Source organism: Orbicella faveolata, unplaced genomic scaffold, assembly GCF_042242905.1.
Source record: "Orbicella faveolata isolate gen_17 unplaced genomic scaffold, um_ofav_v1 contig_1, whole genome shotgun sequence".
NCBI lineage: Eukaryota > Metazoa > Cnidaria > Anthozoa > Scleractinia > Merulinidae > Orbicella > Orbicella faveolata.
In genome coordinates this window covers 13,457,121-13,482,725 of record NW_028301536.1, presented here as the reverse complement: position 1 = coordinate 13,482,725, position 25,605 = coordinate 13,457,121, and the positions used below count along the sequence as shown (strand labels likewise).

The 25,605-nt window shown below is 39.4% G+C and overlaps 2 protein-coding genes and 2 long non-coding RNA genes across 10 annotated transcripts in view; 2 read left to right on the top strand and 2 right to left on the bottom strand.

Annotated features, from left to right (window-relative positions):
• Positions 1–1,196, bottom strand: part of LOC149118160 (uncharacterized) — a 5,575-nt gene extending 4,379 nt beyond the window's left edge. The window contains exon 1 of the long non-coding RNA XR_016207486.1: positions 1,113–1,196. This is a non-coding gene — a long non-coding RNA (uncharacterized LOC149118160). The remainder of the gene's footprint in view (positions 1–1,112) is intronic.
• Positions 1–20,602, top strand: part of LOC110061296 (uncharacterized) — a 27,942-nt gene extending 7,340 nt beyond the window's left edge. For 6 of the 7 annotated variants that reach the window (XR_016207469.1, XR_016207473.1, XR_016207472.1 and 3 more), the window contains 2 exons: positions 3,052–3,140; positions 19,261–20,602. The gene's annotated coding sequence lies outside the window, so the exon portion shown is untranslated. Of the gene's footprint in view, positions 1–521; positions 1,643–3,051; positions 3,141–19,260 lie in introns of those variants that run through there. The other variant, XR_016207475.1, reaches the window with a different exon arrangement.
• Positions 3,151–7,057, top strand: LOC149118159 (uncharacterized). Its single transcript, XM_089290230.1, has 2 exons — positions 3,151–4,780; positions 5,241–7,057. The coding sequence occupies exons 1-2, from the start codon at positions 4,171–4,173 to the stop codon at positions 7,055–7,057; spliced, it is 2,427 nt and encodes an 808-aa protein (XP_089146356.1). The 5' UTR covers positions 3,151–4,170.
• On the bottom strand, positions 20,583–25,605 carry LOC149118158 (uncharacterized). The gene is made up of 3 exons (XR_016207489.1): positions 25,448–25,605; positions 24,567–24,633; positions 20,583–21,694 (listed from the first exon to the last, which is right to left on the bottom strand). It is a non-coding gene; the product is annotated as an uncharacterized LOC149118158 (long non-coding RNA).

Below are 25,605 nucleotides of genomic sequence, written 5' to 3'. Positions count from 1 at the left end.
CGTTCAGTTTCGACGTTCATTGATTCGAACAACCTGACATGTATGATTGACACTACATGTTGCCATTCATGTAGAGTTGCAATTAATAGCTCCAATTCTTTCACTAAGGCCCAGTTCAGACGTCGTGCTTCTGCCGTGCCGAACTAAATTCAGGAATTAAGTTCGACAAAAGTACGGCAGAAGCACGGCGTCTGAATCAAACTTTTGAATTAAGTTCGGCAAGCAATTAAGTTCGACAAGCTCTGCCGCGCTACACGACTCTGGCACGGCAGCGATTCAAACGTCGTGCTTCTCTCGCGCCAAACTAAATTCATAAATTATGTCAATGTGTTTTGGCGAGATTTCGTTCCCTCGGGGAGTTAGGAGGAGAATTGTTACGAGGCTTCAGTAAACCCTGGATTTGATTCGACTCTGGCACGACGTCTGAATCAGAGTTGATTTCCTGCCGTGCTACAGTCGAACCAAATTGCAATTTAGTTCGGCACGGCAGAAGCACGACGTCTGAACTGGGCCTAAGACGCATCAAGGTTTTGGTGCGACTAGATTCGCAGAATCTGGTTTACAAAATTGTCTAATTTCCTTATACAGATAATTCTTCCTTTCTATTTTTGTGGCAAAAACTGAGCGAGACAAAGCGAGACAAGAGGATTTTGTCTCTCTAGTACTACTGGTCGAGACATTTGTCTGGCGTGTTTATCGCCGATCATATGGCGTGGACGAGCGCAATAGAGTACAAACCGAATTTATTCGCTTACGGCGCACTACCGAAACATTTTTCAGGGTGCGTTATCGTTGTAATTCTGGCTAAATTCATTTTACAAGTACGTAAAATTCGGACATGACTTTTGTCAGGTCTGGTTATCAGCCATAATCTTGCTGATCGGCGTGACACCTCATACCATAAAAGTATACGCTAAATGCGAAAACTAAAATATAACAGGATCGGTCTTTTGCATCAAAAGATTCATTTCAACACGGTTATTCTCACCCAGGTTGCATTTTTGTTCAGTGTTCAGATTTCGCTAGAGGCCTTGCAGTGTTTACATTGCGTGCGACGAAAAACTCCAAGATATGTCATGCCGCACCACAAGTCTGCGTCTGCTCCTACGTACCGTACAATATGCTTCAAATTTCCCGTAATGTACCCCAAAGAACTCCTTGGCATTTTCGTCTAGGCAGTTTCCACTATTCTAAACTGATTTGGGTGTTGATACACGTGAAGAACAGTAAAAGGGTAAAAACTGTTTGGCCATTTCGTGACAACGCAACTTGAAATCTGACCTTGAAGTCATTTGGGATAATACGAGAGTTCAATTGATTGGTCCACGCTGAATAAACATATCAAGTTCTGCGCCTGTTGAACAACTCGACCGATTCTTTGAAAGCGGGAAAATCTCATCGTGTCTTCTTTTTGTGCTGTGTTTGTGTCGGGAAAACATCAACTCATTCTTTGCTGGAGGAAGAAAATCTTCTTCCGTGTCTGTGATTTGGAATGGAATGTGCAACGGCGGTGTGTTTGTGCCGAAAGGGTTTCGATGTTCTTGAAGAGATAATTTTAAAGTGAAGGGATTTCGTGTTAATATGCAGCTAGTGTAATCTTACTACCACAAGAAATGGAAGTAGTTAAGGCTTGATCATTGAGGTGAGCTTGTAACTTTAGCTAGATGATTGTCACAATTAAGTAGATCAACACACCGAAAGTTTGATTAACATAAGAATTGTTGCATGTATGAATGACCTTATCGTTCAATTTTTATCGCTCCTGTCAGCCTGACTATCGTCAGGTTCTGTCTCGCTCATTAGCGAGACATTTTTAGGGCCAGAATCTCGACCGTGTCTTGCTCAGAAGTTTCGTACGGGATCACTATTAGAAGCAAACGACCGATTGTCAAAACCACCGAAGCCGAACAAAAACGCTCCGAAGGGTTTAACGTACTGAGGTTTTATGAAAATTATAACTAAGATGGCTTTTATTAGCATACAAACCCTTAGGCAAACGATTTCAAACTCTTTGCAAACCCTTCGCAAAGCCCATGTACACGCTTTGCAAACCCTTTGCAAACTCTTTTCAAACGCTTTACAAACTCCTTTCAAAAGGTTTACAAACTCCTTTCAAACGCTTTACAAACTCCTTTAAAACGCTTTCAAACGCTTTACAAACTCCTTCCAAACCCTTTCAAACGCTTTACAAACCCTTTTAAAAGCGTTTCAAACTTTTTCCAAACCCTTTGCAAACGCCTTGCAAACGCCGTTTGAGGGCGTTTGAAACACCGTTTGGCCCAAATTGAAATGTTCGATAAGACGTGTTTTCCTATGGAAGGTCACATATAAACAGAGAAGTACGAATGGTATTATGGCAACAAAATAAATTGGAATTGAAGTTAAATGTATTGCCCCAGTTTCTTTTCATCAAAGTGAATTTCAGAGCCATTCCAGCCTTGAGCATTTAGTCATTTCCCGGTCATTTGCATGATTCATGGACATGAAATCAGATAGTGAACACATGTTCTGTCATGTTCTTGGCAAAATGGAATGCTTTTAAAACACAGTGTTTAATAACCAAGTTACAGATATTTTTGGTGAAGTTCATACAGTGCAGCTACCAAATTTTTTGTGTTATCAATCTTGTAACTGACATGAATGATCGGCTTTATCAAATGCTTCTTTGCGATGAAAATGTGGAGGTTCAAGACTGAGCATTCAAGCACGCTTTGTCGCGAAGAAACGGAAAACAAACTGCTATCCAAACTTGATGTGTCTTCTTTACCGAGGTGATACCTCGTCCAAACGTTTCCGCAGCAGGACAAATACTGTCCTCAGGTTTACCCAGGTAAAGACAAGGTCAAGTGTGGGAATAACGCGTCAATGACGCATGGAGGACCCGCGGTGAGAACATGGGAAATGGGTAAATACTTTCAGGTGGTTACTGTAATTAAGAACCTTTTTCCAAGAAATAGATTAAAGTAAATTATTCATGGGACATTCTTTGTTTGTAAAAGGTCATGATATAGCAATTTATTGTTATTTTCTTTTTGTTTCCTCATGTGACAGTCCATTGCCTGATTAAGGAACAATGTTGCTTATTTTCACTGAAGCATTGTCTACACCTACATGTATGGTTGAACTGCTTGAGGATCACGGTAAGCAATCATTAAAGGATTACATTTTGCCTGTTACAGTACAAGTTGAATGCCACTTTTTTGAATCCTCAAGGGAAATGAAAAATAGTTTGAAATAACATTGGTTTGAAATAACTGGGTCATTGTTAAATAAGATAATAATATTATTGTTGATAATTAATACCTTACAAGGAGGAAGGTGTTACAATGTATGCTTTAAATTCAGCCTTTATTTGAAAATATTAAACTTATCTTCACTGAGATTTATTTAACATTAACAATTGCACTATGTACTACGTACTACTCCATTTATTTCTTTGAGCAACTTGGGCTGAGGTTAACTGTCATGCTTCAGATAGATGATATAGTGCACTTTTATTAGTCAAACAAATAAATTAACCAAGGGTAGGAAGAGAACACTTACACACATATAAATTTTAAGTTCCCCAGGGATATTTTGACAGGTCTTGACATGGTCTGATGTTCTCTTTCAACTTGAACAATGGAGTTCGAAATATACGGGGTTAATTTAGGTCAAGGGAAGAAAACTTAGTTCAAAATAGTAGGGGGTTTGAAATAACAAGTTTCGAAATAGCCGATAGTGAATAACTGAAAAAACAAGCTTAGGACAATTAAGATGAGATTTTACTGTCACGCCAGTAAAATATAGTTAATGGAGCGTGACGTACGTTCTGAATGAGCCGTTCATGGCGGCATCACTTTCTATAGAGCTATTGAGCAGTTATATTCCAAAGGTCAACAAACTGTAAGCGTTATTGTAGCTAAACCTAAAACATTGTAGCTTTGTTATCTTCTGAACGTTATAACGTACCATAGCATTGGTGCAAAGCATTAAAGCACTATTCATGTTTAAGATGTTACACGTGTTAGGGTAAGCTGTTCGGTAGTACAGCCTTTTCTACTGGCTTACAAGCAGACGAACGTCTCCGTATAAAAGCTCGGAAAACTGTTCGGAGTCCATTCTGAGTTCGTCTAAGCAACGTAGCTATTACTTATTGTAAATCTATCGTTTAATTTTTGTAAACCTTCCATGGCTCGCTCTCGCCGCTCGTCGAATACTGCTCGGGTCGCTACCAGAAGTGAGGACCTATCGAAGCTATCCAGCGAGGTCCTCAAACTCCGTCTTCAATCGCTGAATTTGCCCATAACAGGCTCCAAAGTGCAACTCCTCGCCCGGCTCAAGCGAGCATCGACGGGAAAGGCCAGTCAATCTAAACGAAGACCTGGTCGGCCTCAACGCACTCGTCATACGGCGAACAAAACATCCACACAACAGCCGTCCACTACAGCCAGTGAAATCGACGCCACTCAAGGCCGGCGTCTCAGCATTCCGGAGGACAGCGCCCTCTCCGACCGCGCCTCGCTGTCTTCTATTGAGGACATGCTGCAGTCAGATACAGAGGAAGATCTCTTCCATACTAATCACTCTACTGATCAAAGACACGCCCTCAGTCCAGCGCAGCGTTCTGCCATTGAGGACATCGTATCCCGGTCCGTACACAGCGCTCTGGACGCCGTTCGTACAAACAGCGCCTTCAGCCCAACGCCCTCCAGCCAAACTCTCGCAGCTTCGGGTATGGCGTCTCCTTTGGGTCTGTCGAGGCCAGTGGACCGTAATATGGAGGACAAAATACTCCGGGGTGAGTACGTTGATCTTGCCTTACTCTTACCCGACAACTTGTATCAGTCCCAGGCCCCTGAAATTCAGCTCCGCTTAGACGACTCGTCCTCAGGTCCCCTGGGTTCCCCGGTCACCATGGTTAGGAAAAGAAAACCCGTTATAGACTCTTTTCAGAAGTGGCTGGAGGCCTACATGGTGTACATGTTGGTCATTGTAACTGCCTATCCAAGACGGGCCCTTGAGCTGATTAAGTACCAGCAGATAATTAGTCGCGCGGTAACTAAATTCAAGGGTCTTGCTTGGCTTTCCTACGACCAGCAATTTCGTCGCCGTGCCTCTTCCAATTTGTCCCTTCAGTGGGACAAAGTAGACCTGGAGTTATGGACGGTGACCTTCTCGGGCCTAGCTAAGCCCCATTGCGGTATCTGCTCGAGTCCCTATCACGCTGAAGATGTCTGTCCTTCCGCTGACCCCTACAGAAAACAGCGTCGTTCCCAGACGGTGTGCTTTGACTTCAACAAGTCCTCTGGGTGCCGGCGCCGAAACTGCAGCTACCCGCACGTGTGCCGCCGCTGCTACTCAAACGGCCACACCGTCCAAGACTGCCCTCAGCAACAATCCAGTGGCCAAGCCCGGAACGCGGGAGTCCCCAGACCCAGTGAGCGAAGCAAGAAGTAAAGTGGAGCAGCAAAGGCGTCATCAGAAGCCATTAGTATCCTCACCTATTGACATTTATCGCTTAGATTTAGAATTAACCGATCACCCAGATCGTAATTTTGTCTTTAATTTGCTAAGTACGCTTAAAGAAGGCGCTCGTATTGGTTATTGTGGGCCGCGTTCAGCCCGGATTTCCCCCAACCTTATATCTGCGAACCAGCACCCTGATGTAGTTTCTGCCAACCTGCAAAAGGAAGTGAACTTAGGACGGGTAGCCGGTCCCTATCCTGCCCCTCCCTTAGCAAATTTCCAGTGTCATCCAGTGGGAGTTATTCCTAAAAAACACTCAAATGACTGGCGAACTATTTATCACCTCTCCTACCCACAGGGAAATAGTATAAATGACCACATTGCCAAGGATCCCTATTCCCTGAGCTATGTTCGGGTAGACGATGCAATTCATATCCTCCAGTCCCTGGGAAAGGGAGCCTTTATGGCTAAGACTGATCTTAAATCAGCCTTTCGCCTTATACCAATCCACCCCGAAGACTGGAACTTACTGGGTATTTTGTGGAAATCTCAATACTATGTGGACATGTACTTACCCTTCGGGCTTCGCAGTGCCCCGTTCATTTTTAATCAGCTCTCCGATGGGCTCGAGTGGATCCTAAAACATAACTATGGTCTCCAGCGGGTCATTCACATCCTGGACGACTTCTTCATCGCTGAAAGTTCTAGATTAGCTTGTCTTACTAGCTTCAGCACTCTTTTACGGGTATTCATGTCACTTAGGGCCCCGGTAGTAGCGTCCAAGACCATAGGCCCCTCCCAAGAAATAGAATTTATGGGGATCGTTTTAGATAGCATTCGCATGGAGGCCCGCTTACCCCAGGACAAACTCTCCAGGACTTATGACTTGCTGACATCCTTTAAGAAACGCCGCTCCGTGCGCCTGGTTGAGTTACAATCACTCATTGGTACTCTCCAGTTTGCATGTAAAGTGGTAGTCCCCGGCAGGACTTTCCTTCAACGCGCCATTAATTTAACTAAGGGTGTCCCTAGTCGTTTTCATCACATCAGGCTTAACAGGGAGTTCTTTAGGGACCTCGATATGTGGAAAGTTTTCCTCTCCAAATGGAACGGGCGCTCCCTTTTTCTTGAGTCCACCACTACCCCTACTCCAGACCTAGAGCTCTACACTGACGCAGCGGGCTCCGTGGGGTTCGGCGGTTATTTTCAGGGAAAGTGGTTCCAAGGGCACTGGCCTCCCCTTATGCTTTTGAACCGAGAGCGGGGTATAAGCATTGAGTGGCAAGAACTCTTCCCCATCGTTGTTGCCTGCGCTATATGGCACCCACTTTTCAAGGGAAAACGTCTGCAGTTTTGGTGTGATAATGAATCAGTGGTATCTATCATAAATTCGGGGCATTCAAAAGCTCCCCTTATCATGGAACTGGTCAGAAAGCTTGTTCTCCTATCCATGGAACATAATTTTCTTGTACGGGCCCGTCATGTCCCTGGGGTTTCAAATGAGATTGCTGATGCCCTCTCCCGCTTTCAGATGCAGCGTTTCTGGGCCCTCGCACCCGACGCCGACCAGATTCCTTGTACCATCCCGCCTTCACTAATGACCCTTTGAGAGAGGAAGTGCTCACCTACGCTTCTTGGGGTCTTTCCAAGAACACAAATCGAGCCTACAGCTGTGGGGAAAAACGCTTTTTACAATTCTGCCTGATGAATCGTCTCCTAGGTCCAGACGGGGATGTCCTACCCGCCTCCGAGGGTACTCTTATTTATTTTGCCTCCTATCTCGCTAGAACGGTGCGTCATAGCACAATTAAACTCTATTTAGCAGCTGTTCGCAACCTCCATATCACTGCTGGGTACAGTGACCCTCTGAAGGGCAAGCTTCTTCTTCACAAGGTTTTACGCGGTATTCTCCGCTACCAAGGCGAACAGCGTATTCGCCGTCAACCGGTTACCCCTCAGGTTCTCTCGGCAATCCGTCCTGTTCTGCAATCATGGCTTAGCCCCCGGGATTTCTCCATGATCTGGGCCGCCTTCAATTTAGCCTTTTTCGCCTTCCTGCGATGCAGTGAATTTACCTACAACAGTGTTCGCAAATTTAGACCGCTTTTTGATCTTTCTACTGATTGTATAGCCTTTCATCCAACCCTGGCATGCCCGCAGCGCATGACGGTGCAGCTAAAATCTTCAAAAACAGATGTTTACAGGCGAGGGCAATCTCTCACCATCGCTCGCACTTCGTCCACCCTTTGCGCGGTCTCGGCTATGCGAGAGTACTTTCTCTTAGCACGGCCGCAACAGGGTCCCTTATTTTACTTCCAGTCAGGTAATTTGCTTACTCGGGGAGCGGTTTCGCACCTTCTACGGGACAGTTCGAGGGTCGCAGGTCTTCCTTACCAGAGTCTCAAGGGCCATAGCTTCCGCATAGGTGCTGCGTCGGTTGCCGCTGCTGCTGGCTTGCCAGACTGGCTTATTAAAGTCATGGGTCGCTGGTCCTCAGACTGTTACCAGCTTTATATAAGAACTCCTCAATCTACATTAGAGTCAGTAGCTCCCAGGATGGCTAACATTGTTGAACGTTTCTCGCCGGACTAGCTTCTCACCGGCTTCCATGGCTTGGGGTGATGCATTGCCTTGCATGCATCAGTGGCGGTTAAGTCTGCGCAGCGACTTCCCCCAAGCTTGTTGTTTTTTCATCGCCTTTGAACATCGCTTGCTAACCGATACTCTTGTCCGATCCAGCACGTGCTGTCTGTCATTCAGCTTGTAGTGCTGGGGAGATAAGTGAGGTTGTTTTGTCACGCTATCGCCGGAAGTCGCATGGGCTAACCAAACGCAAGGCAGTGTTCCTCCATTAACGCCATCACGAGTTGTTTGTATTTGAGTAATAGCTCTGGTTCAATCGCAAGTCGCCACGGTTAACTTACTTTCGCTAGGAACAACGACATTAAATGAGATTTTACTGTCACGCCAGTAAAATATAGTTAATGGAGCGTGACGTACGTTCTGAATGAGCCGTTCATGGCGGCATCACTTTCTATAGAGCTATTGAGCAGTTATATTCCAAAGGTCAACAAACTGTAAGCGTTATTGTAGCTAAACCTAAAACATTGTAGCTTTGTTATCTTCTGAACGTTATAACGTACCATAGCATTGGTGCAAAGCATTAAAGCACTATTCATGTTTAAGATGTTACACGTGTTAGGGTAAGCTGTTCGGTAGTACAGCCTTTTCTACTGGCTTACAAGCAGACGAACGTCTCCGTATAAAAGCTCGGAAAACTGTTCGGAGTCCATTCTGAGTTCGTCTAAGCAACGTAGCTATTACTTATTGTAAATCTATCGTTTAATTTTCCCTCCCTCCCTCCCTTTGGAGACGAGGTTGGTCATGTCTTCCTGCATAATAAACAAGGGGTCACTCCTGTGTGGTGCGGTTAAGTCTGCGCAGCGACTTCCCCCAAGCTTGTTGTTTTTTCATCGCCTTTGAACATCGCTTGCTAACCGATACTCTTGTCCGATCCAGCACGTGCTGTCTGTCATTCAGCTCGTAGTGCTGGGGAGATAAGTGAGGTTGTTTTGTCACGCTATCGCCGGAAGTCGCATGGGCTAACCAAACGCAAGGCAGTGTTCCTCCATTAACGCCATCACGAGTTGTTTGTATTTGAGTAATAGCTCTGGTTCAATCGCAAGTCGCCACGGTTAACTTACTTTCGCTAGGAACAACGACATTAAGTCAAGGGAAATAGGTTTCAGTTTGAAATAACCTAGTTTGAATTAGCGGGGTCCAACTATATTTATTTTGATGGATGGCCATTATTTCAGCAGAAATGTCCACAATAATTCAGTCCAAAAAAGTGTCTGGAAATACGAATGTATAACGGTCCAAAATATTTACCACATAGTAGTGTAGAACTTTTAACCCATTGATGCCTGTGCTGGCCATAACCAGCAATGACAAGTGTTGGGCTTTGTTCCACATCTGATATCATCACCTTTGACCAAATTAGGCATCACTTCTACTCAAGGTCTGCAGGAGGAGAAGATCTTTCCAATGATACCGAGATCAGAGTGATTAGGTCAATTGAGCCTGAAATCTGCGCATAAATGCTCAGAAATTTGAGTAGAAAACTCTGTGGCAAGAATTACCTGTATTGATGATGTTTTCTCGGGAATTCTTGAATTGGAGGCAAGCCCAGTAGAAGGTCAACCACTGCAGCAAAAAGATAAGAAAAGGATAAAAAGGAAACTAAGGCAAAAATAATTAAAATTGAAAAGCCTAAGCAAAAATGTCATAAAACGTGATCCTAGTGGAAAGAAAGGCATGCTGTCATGTTTCAAATCCCTGTTTGAGTACATTGGGGCTAATTTGGCTCATATCCAGGCTGAAAATGTCCAAAAAATGTGTTGTTTTGCCCAAAAGCTCCAGGTATCAATGGTTTAACTTAAGTAGCTCCAAAGCTCTTAGTTTCCTTTAGGAGCAAATTCCAACTAGGTGAGACATTGCTTGAGATATGTGCATGTAATGGCTTGATAGAATTTGTGCTATTTTCTTGTTTGTGTATCTGTAAAACCTCGAGGCTGCAGTAAAACAAGTGTTTTGTATGCATAAATTTACTTTAACTATGTTTCAGCAGAAGTGTCTGAACTTTTTGTCTCCAATTTATTTGTCCGAAATGAGATAAAAGGTGTCAGAAAATTGAACTTCTTGAACAAAAATAATGTCTGAAAATTTTTTGCAAGTAATGTAGTCATGATTTTCAATGTTAGAAATAAAGTATTTGAGTGTATAGTGCATGCAGCTGTAACAATATTTCCAATGCAGCTTGTTGAAACAATCAAGACATACAGCTGTAGTTTATTTCTTTGGAAGATTTTTTGGAAACCTGTGCGTATCACATGTATCCAATTTGACAATATCAGCTTTTCTTGTTCTGCTACTGCCTTGTTAAAAAATGCGAATTACATACTAGTACGTTTGATTTCATGAAAAGTGTGCAGCTCAGAAATCAAAGTAGCCAGTTTTTAGCTGATGGATGACATTTAATAAGAATCCTACATGCAGAATTAGGATTATATTAATGATGTCTGGAACTGGAAATATCTAGTATTCTTTTTCTGGAGAAATGCTTAAAACTGATCAAAAAAAGAAGTGAGACCTTCATAGGCATAGCAACCTACTTAGGCATAGCAGCTGAATTAGTTCAGCTACACTCACTGGTTCTGATGAATTGGAATATTTGCTACCAACATTACTAAAATTCTATGCCTTTGGAATTCCCAAAATAAAAAGCCATCATATTGTAGCAATCATTCCTATATGTAGATAGGGGATTTGCCAGGGCTCAGCCTAAATTGTTTTTTTCAAGTAACAACTCTACTTTTGAACATCTTAGAGAAGATTGAGATGTATTATGTCACATTATGAAACCTTGAACTTCCTCTCATCACTTCCATTCCTTCCCTGTCAAGCTCAGCAGGAGGGAAATCGCCCATTCTGTAGGTTCAAACGTTTGCATACATGAGTGCTAATGACAGTAGAAATTATGTGCAATACAATTCAATTGAATCTCCTTAAATTGAGTTACCTTAATAAGTGTATTTGATAGACAAGTAGAATTGTTCTTGAAAGTTACAGTAGTAAGTCATTTTGGTGATGTCATGCCTGTGGCAAAAAGCTACCTTTGAATTCTACCCCCCCCCCCACCCCCCCAAAGATAATTACGTTAGGCAAACCACAGTTGTGCTCAGCATAACTGTTCAGTCTGCTTTCAAGAAGACCCAACACCCGCAGTGGCTCTGGAGGGTATTCTGTTGTGAATCACTTGCTATATTTCACCAAGTTCAAGTTGAATTCAGGCAAAACTATTAACTAAAGAAAATGATAAAATATTATATTTTATAATATTTCTAGGCAGGCCGGAATCCTAAATCCTTGAATTTGATTGGCTAATCATATGCATGTGACCGGTCCAGCTTTTTACGATATGGCCCACGGGCCGGATTTTTTTCCCTGCTGGCTAAATTTCACCCCTAAAAGTTAGCAGTAATCGTCAATCTTTTGCCTTTTTTTACACATCCGTTGACGATTAGTCGACACAAGTTTATCTGTGTTCACTTTAAAATGGCAAGGAAAGTCACTGTAAGTAAATTTAATTGAGTGTTTTGAAGTTGTGAGAGTTTACTCTATAATTGTTTGTACCTTGGCACTGTAATGGCGTGTAATCCTGTGTTTCTCTCACCATAAAATTTGAGTCAATTTCAGTCGAGTCTACCTCTCTGATCGTTGCTGTATTTAGAAGAATTTTTGTGGAATACACTTAACGAATTTCCTCGCTTTCTGCTATTCAATTTGCGGTAGAAAAGTGACAAAGTGATTTTAAAAGCAGCGACTGACAGAAATTGTTTTTGTAGTAAAACTTCAAACTTCACACGAAATTTCACACCGCAAAAACAACTTTGAAGAACTTAACTGGTGAAATGAATGCAACTAACACAAAGTAGTTTTAAAAAATCTGTTTTTTAATACATCTTTCTTTGTCTACTATCTGAGTTACTCGCTCGTTGCGAAGATCTTTTTCAAATCGTTAGTAGACGGCGCGCAAGCCAATTCAATGACAAGAGTTGCGTAAACAAACCCATTTGTAACCTGTAAAACCGGTTTACTGCAGGAAAACAAAATAAACATGTTATTTGCCGGTTTACGGTCAGTCTGTATGGTGAAAAACTGTGACCTGGGGCTTGAAAATGCTGCCCTTGGCCTGCGGCCTCGGGCAGCATTTTCAAGACCTCAGTCACAGATTTTCACCATACGGACTCCCAGCCAGCAAATAACATATATGAATTATTGGCCTCATATGCTGTAAATAGTTGCTTTCTACAGTGTAAGAAAAATGTCTCAATTTTGGTTATCCATTTGTTTGATTTGTTTCTTCACTGGCGTGTCTCACTGTGAGGTGTAACCGAAGCCATTTATTTCCATTTGTTTTGTGTGCTTTTGCATAAAGTTTTCAAGTGTGTTGAGTATAAACACACCTATTCGTAACTTGGCAATTAAACTACATGACTTGTACAAAGTGCGAAGGAAAAAACAGCCATTGAATGGTTAATTAGAGTTGTTAAGTGAAAACACTTGAATTTTTTTCATGTGAGAACTGTATTTTCTCAAGTTAGGTGTTGTAACAATTTTGTGAACCTTGTTTAAAATATTTTTGTTGAATTCTACCAAGCGCTTTCTCTCTTTTGCATGTACAATAGCATGAAGTAAGAAATGCATGATAGTATTTTCATAACAGAAATTGAAAGATTCATGTTTGAAAGGGAGTATAATCAGAATTGTAATTAAATATTAAATATTAAGGTATGTGAATCATTACACCATTATTACTGAACCACAACCAACTTTCATTATTGATTGCCCATGTCACGGGTTACCATCCTAACTTCCATTCCAATATCACTGAAATACAGCTTGTGGAAGTGAATCAATTGGAGCACATCTGACTTAATAAATTATTGACAAAAATCTTGAAAGCTAAAATATTTTACCCTGTAAATTTAACTGTAAATGTATTTAATTTGTGGCTTTTTGTGGTGTTAAGCCAGGTTGTTTGGTTGCCATAAATTCTTGGTTCAGTTACGAGATCTTGGAAAAATACTTCTGTTTACACCTACTGTACTGTAGATCTTCGTAGGTTAGCTGACTTTTGACACTAACAGAGTTATGCAACATGCAAAAGTTACAACATGTAGATAACAAAGTGATAGGATTGGTGATATTGCTCTCACAATGTAATAATCTGTTCAGGTAACATGCAAGTTTGAACTGTTTGGTTAAGGCTAGTAAAATGCAGGTTCTGAAAAAAAAGAGCAAGTGAAGTATCCATTTGACATGAATTGCAGCTGGATCATACATTCTAACCAATTTGCCAGTTACATGTTTTATTCGCCCTAAGAAAATATGCGTGCTGATTGGTTAAAAATTGTGTTTCTATTAAACGATTAGATTATGAGCTCGAGATTTCTGTCGCACGATAGAAATTGAGAGCAAATAATCTAATTGTTTTAGTATAAATCTAGTAGTCATTCAAATTGGAATCCTCTTCACAGACACTTCAAAAATGCCAAGAAGCGGCCATCATTTTGTTAACAAGGGCGCACTGCTATGCTACTCACTATCTATCACAGAATAGATCGTGAGTAGTGTAGCCAATCAGAGAACGGCATTTGTGATAGAACGCTAGTAGATTTATGTATACTAAAACTCGATAGAAAGACAAAACTAGCACGAGCTGTTGACCTAGTGATGGCACAAACAAAGAAAATTTACATTTTGATGATCAGAGTAAACAAGTTGTTTCCCTTTTTTTCATTGCGGTGTTTTCTAAAAGAAATAGAAAACATGTTATCCGTGTTTCTATTGAGTTATAGAAACACTCATGAAAGTTTGGGAGAACTCGAAAAAGCTGTAGAAACACTCGCCTACAGCTTGTGTTCCCACAGCATTTCTTGTTCTCCCAAACTTCCACTTATTTTTGTATTAAACAATTAGATTATGAGCTCAAGATTTCTATCACATGATATAGTACCGCTCAAAAGTAAGTTACCACCCCTCGTCTCTCATCTCGCGAGAACCAATGAAGCGTATATTTTGGAATAAATTACAAGCAATTAGCTTGCGAGGAAACGTTAATTTCTCGCGATGCGTTTGTTGCAATGTATGCTTCCTGAAGTTCCTGCTAATACAGCGTGAAGAGGTCTTGGATTGAAACTTGCTTCGCTAGATTCAACACAGTCATTACAAACGAAGAACTTTCATGGACTGGAATTATGGAGAAAAGTTACATGTATGAAGAAACGAACGCCAAGACGTTAGCGAACTATTGTGTAACATTGCATCGCACCGGTCGGTGAAATGTCCTACATGTAGTTGACGAGGGCATAGCCCAAGTCAACTATCACACATAGAAATCAAGAATGAATAATCTAATTGTTTTAGTATAAATATACCAGTCATTCAAAACTTTATCCAAATCCTTTTCATAGACACTTGGAAAATGCAAAGAAGCGGCGCTGTTGTTTCGGTAAAAACCGCACACTGCAACGCTACTTTATACTATCTATCAAGAACAGAAAGTGAGCAGTTTAGCCAATCAGAGAATGACACTCGTGATAGAATGCTAGTAGATTTATACTAAAGCGTGATAGAAACATGGTACATGTTTTCTGTTTCTTAAATAAAGATCAGCATTGCTTCAGAACACACTAGGTATTAATCAACTAAGCAGTCAGTAGCTTTTTTATTAATTGCATGGCCTGGGGTTGAAATTATGTGGCACATGTTTTACATGTGGTTTGTTTATTTATGTTTTATATTTTGTCAGTGGGTAGACTCGTGCTTCCATGCAGCTAGCTCTTTGGCCAGACTTTGATTCATGGAATTTACTTTTGATGTTCACCCACTAAGAGCTATCAAATCCTTGACCTATTGCAAATTTTACCAATTTCGTGCTATTATATTTTCACGTAACATGCATTTCCTTTGGTGTTATTCAAGAGCTTGGCTTTAACGTAGTACTTGATATTCTTCACCTTTCAGTTTGCAAAAACAGAAACTCATCTAGACTAGACTTGCAAAATCATTATGTCATTCATGAATGAGTGATTTGTTCACCTTGCAATGACAATAGCGACTCCTTTGGGATGTTCCCTCAGGACCTATGCTAGATTAGTTATGAGTATTTTTTAGATTTTATTTTGTAAGCAAAATACAATGCTTTATTCTTTCTCCAGCTTTAAATACTGTAAGAGCTGCCCAAGACAATACAGAGACACATTATAAATAAGCACTTCAAGAGAAGGCAGTTGACCTTTTGCTCGTACATGATGTTGGCTTTGTTTCTAATTAAGGCTTCAGTTGAATTTCACATGATTGTCAGCCTGCAGTGGTAATGAAAAGGTATAAAAAACTTATAAAACTTTGACATTTTTCCAAATTTACATTTTTTAAATAAATTTTTATTAATAAATCTTATATATTTTAAGAGTGCCTGACACGTAGAGACTAGTAGACAGCAATTTTCAATTGGCCAGTTGCCGGTACTTACAGAGACCACTGTATTTTTGTTCCTACTGAACTTGATTATTAGACCCAACCTAAAAAACAGACTTCACCAGTGTTGCAAACTGAATTTTGACAGTACTCGCCATATGGGTGAGTGACTCTCAAAATGTACTGGCCTGTTGTAATTTTCACTCACCCAGAAAGATATCTTCCCCCTATCCCCTAATTTCTGCAACTGTTTTTTTCCTGATGTAGAATTTGAGTATTTGTTTTGTCATTTTGTCCTCCTGTTTCTTGTTAACTTTTGACACTCCTTAGAAATATTTCCACATTTCTGTAGTTGTACCAGAAAAACGGCTGAACGAACAGCTACGTGTAGCACAACCAAATTCGCATCACTAGAATCAAGACATACTGTAGGAGTAAACAACTTGCTGGGACGTGGAAGACTGATGTTTTTCCCCTTCAATAAAAAAACAAATTACTGTATTTTCCTGGTTATAAGGCACAGCTTTTTTCAAAGAAAATTTACTTGTTCACTTGAAATCTGCTTCATACTTGGGATGCATCTTATAATCAAGTATGTTGGCACCACAAAATACAATTTTGCCAAATTTTAAGACCTTTAACATGGATAACAACAATGGAGGCACTTTCTTTGATTTTCAAAACAGCTTTTATTGATGAATCTTCATGAGATTCATTTCTTAGCAAGCAAAAATCCTTGTTCCTCTCCTGTTTCTCTCAATTATGCATCAATCAGGGCCAGTTCAACGAGAGACCAGCAGTGTCACTTCATACATGTGTAAGTGTTAATGTAAATTGTCATTGTGAGGAAGCCTTATTCCATTTTGTCTAATTCTGAAACGCTACATTTTGTTGCATTGGCAAATTAGTCGGGCATCTCGAAAGATAAGAAAAGGTAAAAAAGAGTAGTGGTAAGTTTTCATTAAGTGACTCTCTTGCCAAAGTGGGAAATTAAAAGGAGTGTCATTAATGTTTAAGCTGGTGTAATTTCTCAACAATGAAAATCATACATGCCAAACGGCCGAGTGATCAATGATTTGTACTTGCCAAACATTTTCCACACTTGCATTACTGAGCAGGCAATACTGCTTTAAATACAGTAGCATTTATGCCTGCGATGCAAGCAGAGAACATGCTGCACACCTACAGTGTAAATGCAATGGAATGAGATTGCAGTGTCATACACACAGCATACTGAATACTTTAGTTATTGTTATTCAGAGTCAAAAACCCTTACATGTGCCAACATGTAATCTGATGGTGATTTCCACTAGTTCTGTGGCTCAATCTTCATTTTTACTCTCAGCTGTTGTGTTACTGATACATGTTCATTGTTTGGCTTAGACTGATACTTCCTCGGGATGTTGAGTGCATAATTTATAACTTCTATTTAACAATTAGTTTATGAGCTCGAGATTTCTATTTAAACAATAGAGTGTTTCTCTCGAGGAACTATTGGCTGATAGTTGCGCCGCAGAAATTTGATGTTCTCGAGACAAATATTTACCTCCCAAATACCAACCCCTAATATCCTCGCTCGTGGGGAGGTAGGCAACAGCGGAGTAGGGGACTGCCTGTCAGGGTGAAGTACAGTGGGACTTAGGTAGCGGGGCCACTACGGTAACTGTGAAGGCCTGGCAGGAACCCTGAACAAACTGGCTAATAAGGGCTCTGGCAAGTCTGCAGAGGGCTAGTCACCCCCTCAGACTAATGAGCAACTACATGTACAGAAACCAACACAGGAAATTTACAGAGATAGACGACTGGTCGCCAGAAAAAAGAGGACCACTCCTCGAATGGTAGTATGACGTTCTGTGAGCCAACACCCCCCTCTTTTATGGGTCCTAAAAGACAAGGTGGAAGGCTTAGAACAACTTGGAGGAGGTCAACGGAAAAAGAACTGGAGACCAAACACTTGACCTGGGGTGAAATCTGGAAGGCAGCACAAGATCGTTCATGCTGGAGAGAGACTGTGAAGGCCTTATGTGTCCGATGGCACGATGACAACTGATGATGAAAACAAATATGCTAGTTTTAAGAACATCAAATTTCCAAGGGGCAACTATCAGACCAATAGTTCCAAGACATACATGTACTGTCTTTATTGTTCACCACTAAACTTTCTTCCGTGCACCAGTTCAAAAATCATGTTGAATTGTTTTCAACTTTTTTAGGTGAAAGCTGTGAAAGCCAAATGTAAAATTTGAAAAAGAAAACAAACAGAAACCCTCTTAATACAAATTCAGTTGTTTATTTTCTATAAGCCCACTTGTTTACAGAAATATTTTTGTGGACAAGTACTATCCATCTGGGTATTTTCCTCGGACGGGCACTATGGGTTGATAGTGTCTCTCCACAGATGAGCACTATCGTGTCATGTGATCAATTTAAACCAATAAGAATCGGAGAAAATTTAGTGGTGAACTATAAGAGGTAATAGTGCTGTGTGCATGACACTGCAATCTCATTCTATTGCTTTTACACTGTAGGTCTGCAAAGCGATGTAGGCCTGCAGCATGCTCTCTGTTTGCATTGCAGGCATAAACCCTACTGTATTTAAAGTAGTGTTACCTACTTGCTAATGCGAGTGTGGAAAAGGCCTGGAGTACAAACTGTAATAATGAGGCTGAAGGCCGAATCAACTATCGTTTCATAGTAATTGAGAGTGAATAATGTGATTGTTTTAGTAGAATGCTAACATACTGAAATTTTCTTTCAAATGAAGACTCCAATTATTCCTGGTCTTTGTAATAAACTTCACACTTTAGAGAATTTGTGTGGATTGAATTAATTGTCAATTTGACATTTGTAGTTGTGTACGCAGGCTTATCAGTTTCTTTAAAAAATTTTGAGCTTTTTTAATTCAAGAAACCGTAAATGCCCTTCTTTTAGTCTTCTCAGGGATTTTGTTTATTCATATGTTTCTAAAATTTCTTTCAAAACTTCTGAAAAACAAGGAAACATTGCCATTTTGTCGACCACACAAAGCCACGGCACGCTAATGGCTGATAGTGTACAATGGCTCAGCCAATCAGATTACAGCATTTGCATTACCGGTTGTATACTAGTAGAATTCTACTAATGATACATAGAATTGACAGATTTGGTACTGAATGTTTTACATAATACTCCAGCATTTGTGAACTCTTTTCATAGTAAAACAAGTTTGATTTCTAACGATTTTTCGACTTAACAAGTTGTCGTGTTTCCATGGAAGATTTTATACTGATTTTCGGCTGTACAGATAGAAATTAGCTTTTTGCACAATTTTCGTCTCTATTAGTCCTGTTTAACATGAATGATGCTTTCATCATTGCAGTAGTTTCTTTTTTGTAACTTTTGATAAGCCTTACATGTATGGTGGTCAGCATCTGACTTCTTACCTTATCAGAACATCTTTAATCTCAGAGGTAAAACAAGCACATGTACCTAGAGAGAAAGGAGAAATCATTCAAAATGACTGTTCCAGAAAATATGTGTTGGCCATCCTAAATTAAAGTTTCAGTCACTAGTAAATCATTTTCCCTACTCAAGCTTTGGAGCTTGAAAATTATTTTAAAATTGGTACATCCACAATGCAAGATTTACCTGAAGTATAATCTCATAACTGGTGAATAAAAAAAGTATAAGATGTTTATGCAGTATAGTAATAGTGTCTCTAGCCTTTAGGTGTGCATATTAACTATGTACCTTTTAACTATATGTAATATGATTTGGTGTTTCTTTCAGGTTCAAGATAACATGACAGAGATTTTGTGGAGTCATCAGCAAGTGAAGGAAAGAAGAATGTAATAAAATGTTTTGAAGTAACTTAGCCCAGTGATAGCTTTCAGGAACGAAGAATAGTCCAGACGTAACTCGAGGCTACTAGTTTTAGTGACAAAAAATTGCATTTCAGTTTGGAAGTTTCAGTTAATGCTCTAAGAAATCTCTAAATTAATCAGTGTTGCCACAGTGTTTTTCACTCATAGTGAGTGAAGAAAAAAATCTTCCAAGTTCAGAGAAGGTCACAGAATTTTTTTTTCAGTCGGGGAAAATTGGCATTTGAAGAAAAGTCAGTGAAATTTGAAATCATAACACTGCTGATTTAATGCTATTAAAGCCTGGAAAGGACTTTTCAGGTCACTGTGATCTGAACGATGTTTTATCTTAATTGATGTAGGTGAATTTGTTGAAATTATATTAGTCTGGAGGGAGAAAGGTGGCTGTTTGGGGGAGGCTAGAGGCCGCTACTGTATCTGACATTTTGTAATTATCCAGTCAGGGAATTTTGAAAAGTGAACTCTGTGGTAACAGTGTTTAAAATCGTTAAAATCTTTGAAAAAACACTTAACAGTATTACAGAGTGCATTTGCCGCTAGTGGTAGTAGCCTCGAGTTGTGCTTTTGGTCAAGGTAAATTTCCAGTGAAATGTAATTTCCAAGTTACTTTTGAACTAGTCAGCTGTATTGAAAATACAATGCACAGTGTATATAAAGGAACCCAGGAAAATAAGTCCAGGAAGAAGCTAACTGAAGTCTTTTGGCAGTAACTTATTTGCGGTGTTATACTGACCTAGAGAAAAAGAGCTGAAGAAAAAGTCTTTTGGCGGGAAAATTTTCGCGCTTTTGAAAGGGGCCGAGAACAAATTCTGGAAAGAAAAACTAAGTCTTTTGGCTGGAAATTGTTTACTGTTTTAAAAGGTACTAAGAAAAAAGTCGAAGAAAAACCCGTTTTTTGGCGGGAAAATTGTCCTTAGGGAAAAAAGTCTGTGCTTTTGAATGGTGTCTGGTTTTGAGTCAAAAATATAGTAAGTCTTTTGGCGGGAAAAATCTTGCCTTGTGCAGCGGATTTGTCCCATCAAAAGTCAAAGTATATGTTTGTTTTCTGGCTAGACTCTGTTCAAAAGTGCAGAATTTTTTTTCTTTTTGGCAACCCTACATAGTCAAAAAATAGTAAAAGAGATAGCCTACATTCCGACTAGTTTCCAGGCCCCTTTTAAAAGCGCGAATTTTTTATTTATTTATTTGCTTATTCAATAAAGTCAAACAGACAATAGAGACAAGAGACAATTAAAGTTGTGAATACTTTATTGACTGCTTTGTTTCATTTACTTTTTACAACTAATTAAAGTTAACAGTAAACTTATTTACAACACTCAGCTAGGAAGACTATTTAAATTTTCCAAGTCTGAATATTGCAACAACAAGCATCCAAAAATTTTACATTTCACTATGAAATTCGGGACGAATTTGGTGCTAATTTTTTTGCAACTAAATTGTTAGACTGAAAAGCTGAATATTAAACCAAAAGCTGTGGTCAACTGATAAGGAAATTTGAAATCAAGTTTTCATAAATCAGCGCAGGATATTGTCAAGGATCAACTAGTTAACCGATGTAATATCAACAAACTTCGCGAACATTCTGCTATTTTGAACGAATGTAAAACATGGAGCGAAATACAACGTTTGAACGAGAATCGGTTGACAAACACTTTTTGTAAAATTCGGTGTCTGCAATATTCGCGTCTGTGGAGACTGAGTATGCCAGATATAAAATTTTAAGGCAATTACCCGACGTCAGAGTCCACACAAACATTGTATTTCACACCAAGTTTAGACCGAGCAAAATTGCGGAAAAGTGCGCCTAGACTACTGCAATGAAAACATCTAATCGGCGATGAACGCGGAAAATGTTACGCTAAACACGCTAAAATTGAAAATTTCATTCGACAGTCCTTGAAAAAGTACGGTTGACTTAAAGCAGGTTTCATGCTTTTGTTGCTGTAGTTTGATTTAATTTCCCGCGAGCGTACCAAGTCTCACCAGAGACCTTCGTTATTGTTTTGAAAACAATTAATCATATGTTCAATCTGCGTGTGAATTTACTAGCGATTGCTAGCGGTAAATTAAAATCCAAACGTAAGACAGTCATTAAACAATCTGCTACTATTTGCGTACCAAAACGTTGACCATTTTTCAAGTTTCTAGACAATTGAATAAAAGTTGTCGAAGAATAGCGAAGCTGGATTTATTAAAAAAAAAACCTGTGACCGGCGGCAAAACTGTATTTAATTACCTCTAGAATTAACCTCTTAATATAAAGTACGCCTTAGTTCTTCAAGAGATCTTGTCTGCCGTGTCCTGAATAGTGGTCCCATCATTCAGCGAGCAGTGTTATGACACTGGAAGAAAATACAAGCGTACGTGTTAGAAGACGCAAACAATGGACAGCAAAGCATTTACAGCTATATAAATCGTATAATTAAACAAACTTAATGGACCTAAAAAACAAATTATCAAATCACTGTCAAAGGGCTCATGCTCGAAGCGTCAGCTGCATTAACTCAATACGGCGGTTAATAAATAAATAAATTTCAAATTGATAAACAAGTGTTTCATAGAACAGATGTTGACAATGTTCAAAACTTTGTGTAGCTCGCGATCGCGTATCTTACTACCAGTTTACTAAAACTTTACTAAAGGTTTACTAAAACTTAGTCGAGAAATCTTCAGATCTTCAATAATTCTCGGTGGCTTTCGGAATTTTACCAGGAGCGTTATAAAAATATTCGTCGATCATCGGAAATTGATCGCAAAAATGTCTCGGAAGACCTTCTGTTCCCGTCGGAAAATTATCGGAAATCGGCCGATCTTCGTCATAACTGCCAAGTTGGAATAATTACAAAAATACGGTTTCAATCGGAGATATCCGTGGGAACATTCTTATGTGAGAGGCTGGACTGCAAGTTTTTGTTGATTGGTGAGACATTTTATGTTTTTGAATAACATTGTTTACCTTAGTTTTCTTTTTCAGTATAATTCACTCGCATTATAACTATTCCATGAAGTTGAGAGTTGATTTTATCCTTGAAAACTGGCTTGGAATTGCAACAAGCGTAGCTGAATGTTTTCGATTTTGTAAGTGCAGAATAATGAATACTATTTCGTAAAGGCAACCTGATTTTGTCTCGTCTATTGGGAAATTAACAAAACAAACGAGTTAAAACTGAATGGTCAGCTTTACAAGTGATTGAAAATCCTACATTTTAATTTCTTCCTCAGCAATGTCTCTTTGCCGCGTTACTACATGCACGAATCCCTCATGGAAAAGAATATTTAATTCATTTTGTAACAGCTTTGTTTTCCTTGATCTCGTGCGTTTGTGGGGCTATATTTCATGCGTTTTGAGTGTTTGATGAATATTTTAAAATCGTCGAAATTTTTTCAAAGCACTGACTGTCACATCAATAAAATTACTTTCATTTTTTCAATTGTTTAATGGTTAGGCGAGGTGCATTCTTGGAACTCGGTTACTTAAAAATCTCTCCAATTCTAAAATAAAGTTCTCTTCAACAATACAACGTTTCCAACATATGTTTCCAAGGAGAGCGATCATTGTGGTTTTATCATTAGAGTGATCTGCTAGATGGGTATGGTAGCGCGAAAAAGAAAAAAAATTTCCGGAAACTTTTAAATTGACCTGTCTTTATATATTTATTGTTAGTTACTCGCCAAAAACTATTTTATTTGTCAAATAATAGCCCCCTTCTATCAAAATTATTATTCGTTTGGAAAATTTGCTTTTCAATTTATTCTGACTCCAGATAACACAATCCTTTTGATTAGTTTATTTTGTTTTATTCTTTTGATTTTTTGTTCAAAATAATAATTTGTTTGTTTTGTCGAATTTTGCGCCATTCTTCAGCACAAAAAGAAGCAGATTGAAATGAGATCTAGAGGTTTGAGATTGTTTGCCGCACCTCAAAAATCGTGCGTTAAGTCATTTGAATCAGAAATGAGTGAAAAACGTTAAGGTGGGTGTTGTAAACAACGATGACGTCACCTATTCTTATTAATGTACCAAATGGTAAACAAAGGTCTTCCCTATTCCTTTGGGAATTAATTTTTTGGAGTAAGAAACAGCAAAACCAACTGCGACTGGTAATAATCATGATAAACAGCGTAGTTGACGATAAATTGACCCTTGGACTGGGATAGTTTTGAACTCTCAATAGTAATCATGTTTCATTTGTGCAGGCAATTCCAAAATTTTGTAAAAATTTACCAACAACATTGGGTGTATTTGAACCGAATGAATGCCTTTGAATATGTTGAAATAATTTGCTACTCTGCCCACAGCTGCCTATTTTTTTTAGATCAAAGCAAGCAAAGCGTGAGCGCGTGCGCGCGTGCCGAAACGAACGAGTATCGGAGCGCGAGCGAGCTTGTCACTGACCGTTCAGTGACAAGCATTTTTGAAGAATTAATTTGTAGTAACTCTTCACTTTTATTTATGAAGCAGCTTTGTTGTGCAGTGATTTTAGAAAATAATTAAAATTGAAGAATTTTCAGGTTCACTTGACTATTTTGCACTTAGCTGATCACCAATTGGTATTTATAGCAGGGCTGACGTTTCGAGTTTTAGCTGATCCATGATCGCAAAAATTGAATTGATTTCGTTTTCAGGTATGAATACAATGGCATTTTATTAAGGCCGGGGTACACATGAATTTAAGTGAAATTTTAGGAAATTTAAAGAGGGATTAAAAGGATAAAAAGGGGTTTGGAACACCACCAGACAGTTGATTGCCCCCAAAAGGGCACCCCGGGTTGGTGGGCAACTGTTTGGTGTACGTCTACCAATTTCTAACTTCAAATTCTAATTTTAAAACAACATCAAATCTTCAAAATTTCCTATTTCCATAAATTTTACTAATCCTTTGAGAAAAACTTTTTATCCCCAAATATACCCAAAAATCACCAAAAAATTTACAAAACAGCCCAAAACGTAGCTATGTGAAATGAGCAGAGAGATTTTTCACTAATACCCAGCAAAAATATGGCCTTCATGTTAACCCCCGCCTTATAAGACAAAAAAAACTGAGAGTAAATCTTGGTTTGCATATGATCGTTGTATGACAGTATGCCAAATTATTCTCAGTTTTTCTCACTCGCTTGCATAACTTTTCAATTCAATAGGCTAGGGTAGGGATTACCAGCGATCACATGAAAATCGGCCTGTGCGGTTTAACGAGTAAGCGTCCTGTGGCTTACCTTGGCGCCATTCTTTACGAGTACTTGGTTTTCTTGCCTTGACAACTGAGACGTTTCTTTGATGGCACTTTATGTAAAACAGGAAAATGCAATATTGGGATTAGCAATATAAAGTATCAAATGTATTATTATTTATCCTCTTACAATGACACGGAAAAACTCTGAACATCCGTTAAAGTTCGAGTATCGAGGTCGGATTAGAATATGGGAGTGTTTTTTTTTTTGTGGAGGGTGGAAAAACCAGACAGCCAAGAGAAGAACCCTCATTTATTTGTTGGACTAAGAAAAGGTTTTCCTGTGCAATGCATAAGCAGCTAGCACACGCCAGTCTAAATTGAAACTTCGAAAATTCAACGTTGCCGTTTACTTCAAATCGGTATATGAAAACAAGAATTTGTTTACAACGGCAGTAGATTTGCACATGTATGATAGTGAAAGAAATTATGAAGTTTCTCATCATCGATGCAAAGTAGCAATATAACTTATGACTGATGCGCAGTCATTGCACTGATACGCTTGCAGACTCAGAGGAGACTTTTCGTTGATTTTCATCCAACTAATACCAGAAAAGTAAACTTAATCTTTTGATCCATTCAAATTTTGTGTGGGCATTATTTTTGAAAATTCGAAATTCTTCCCTAATTCCAGTATTCGATCGTAAGAACTGTGAATGGTTTAAATGACGGACAAAACATCGTTAAAACTGACAACCAACTTATAAGTGCACAAGTTTTTCCTAGCGAAATCTCTAATCAAGTCCACGTTGAACTAAATGTTCACAATGCTTAACTGATAGAATTGATTCGTTTCTGTCGGAGAGCTTTCACTTTCTTCACTCGGACTCACAATGTTGAACACAATGATGGCTTAAGAACTCTTACCTTGTTTTTAGCGTTCGTGGCTAGATAAACGTCGCTCCAAACCAAGTCTTCGAGTACAAATGCAGGACAAATTCATTTCTAAATTGATTGAGCTTTCTACAGCGAGTTACCTCCCTGCTTCGAAGCACCATACTGTAACGACCACGAGGAGCCGAAGA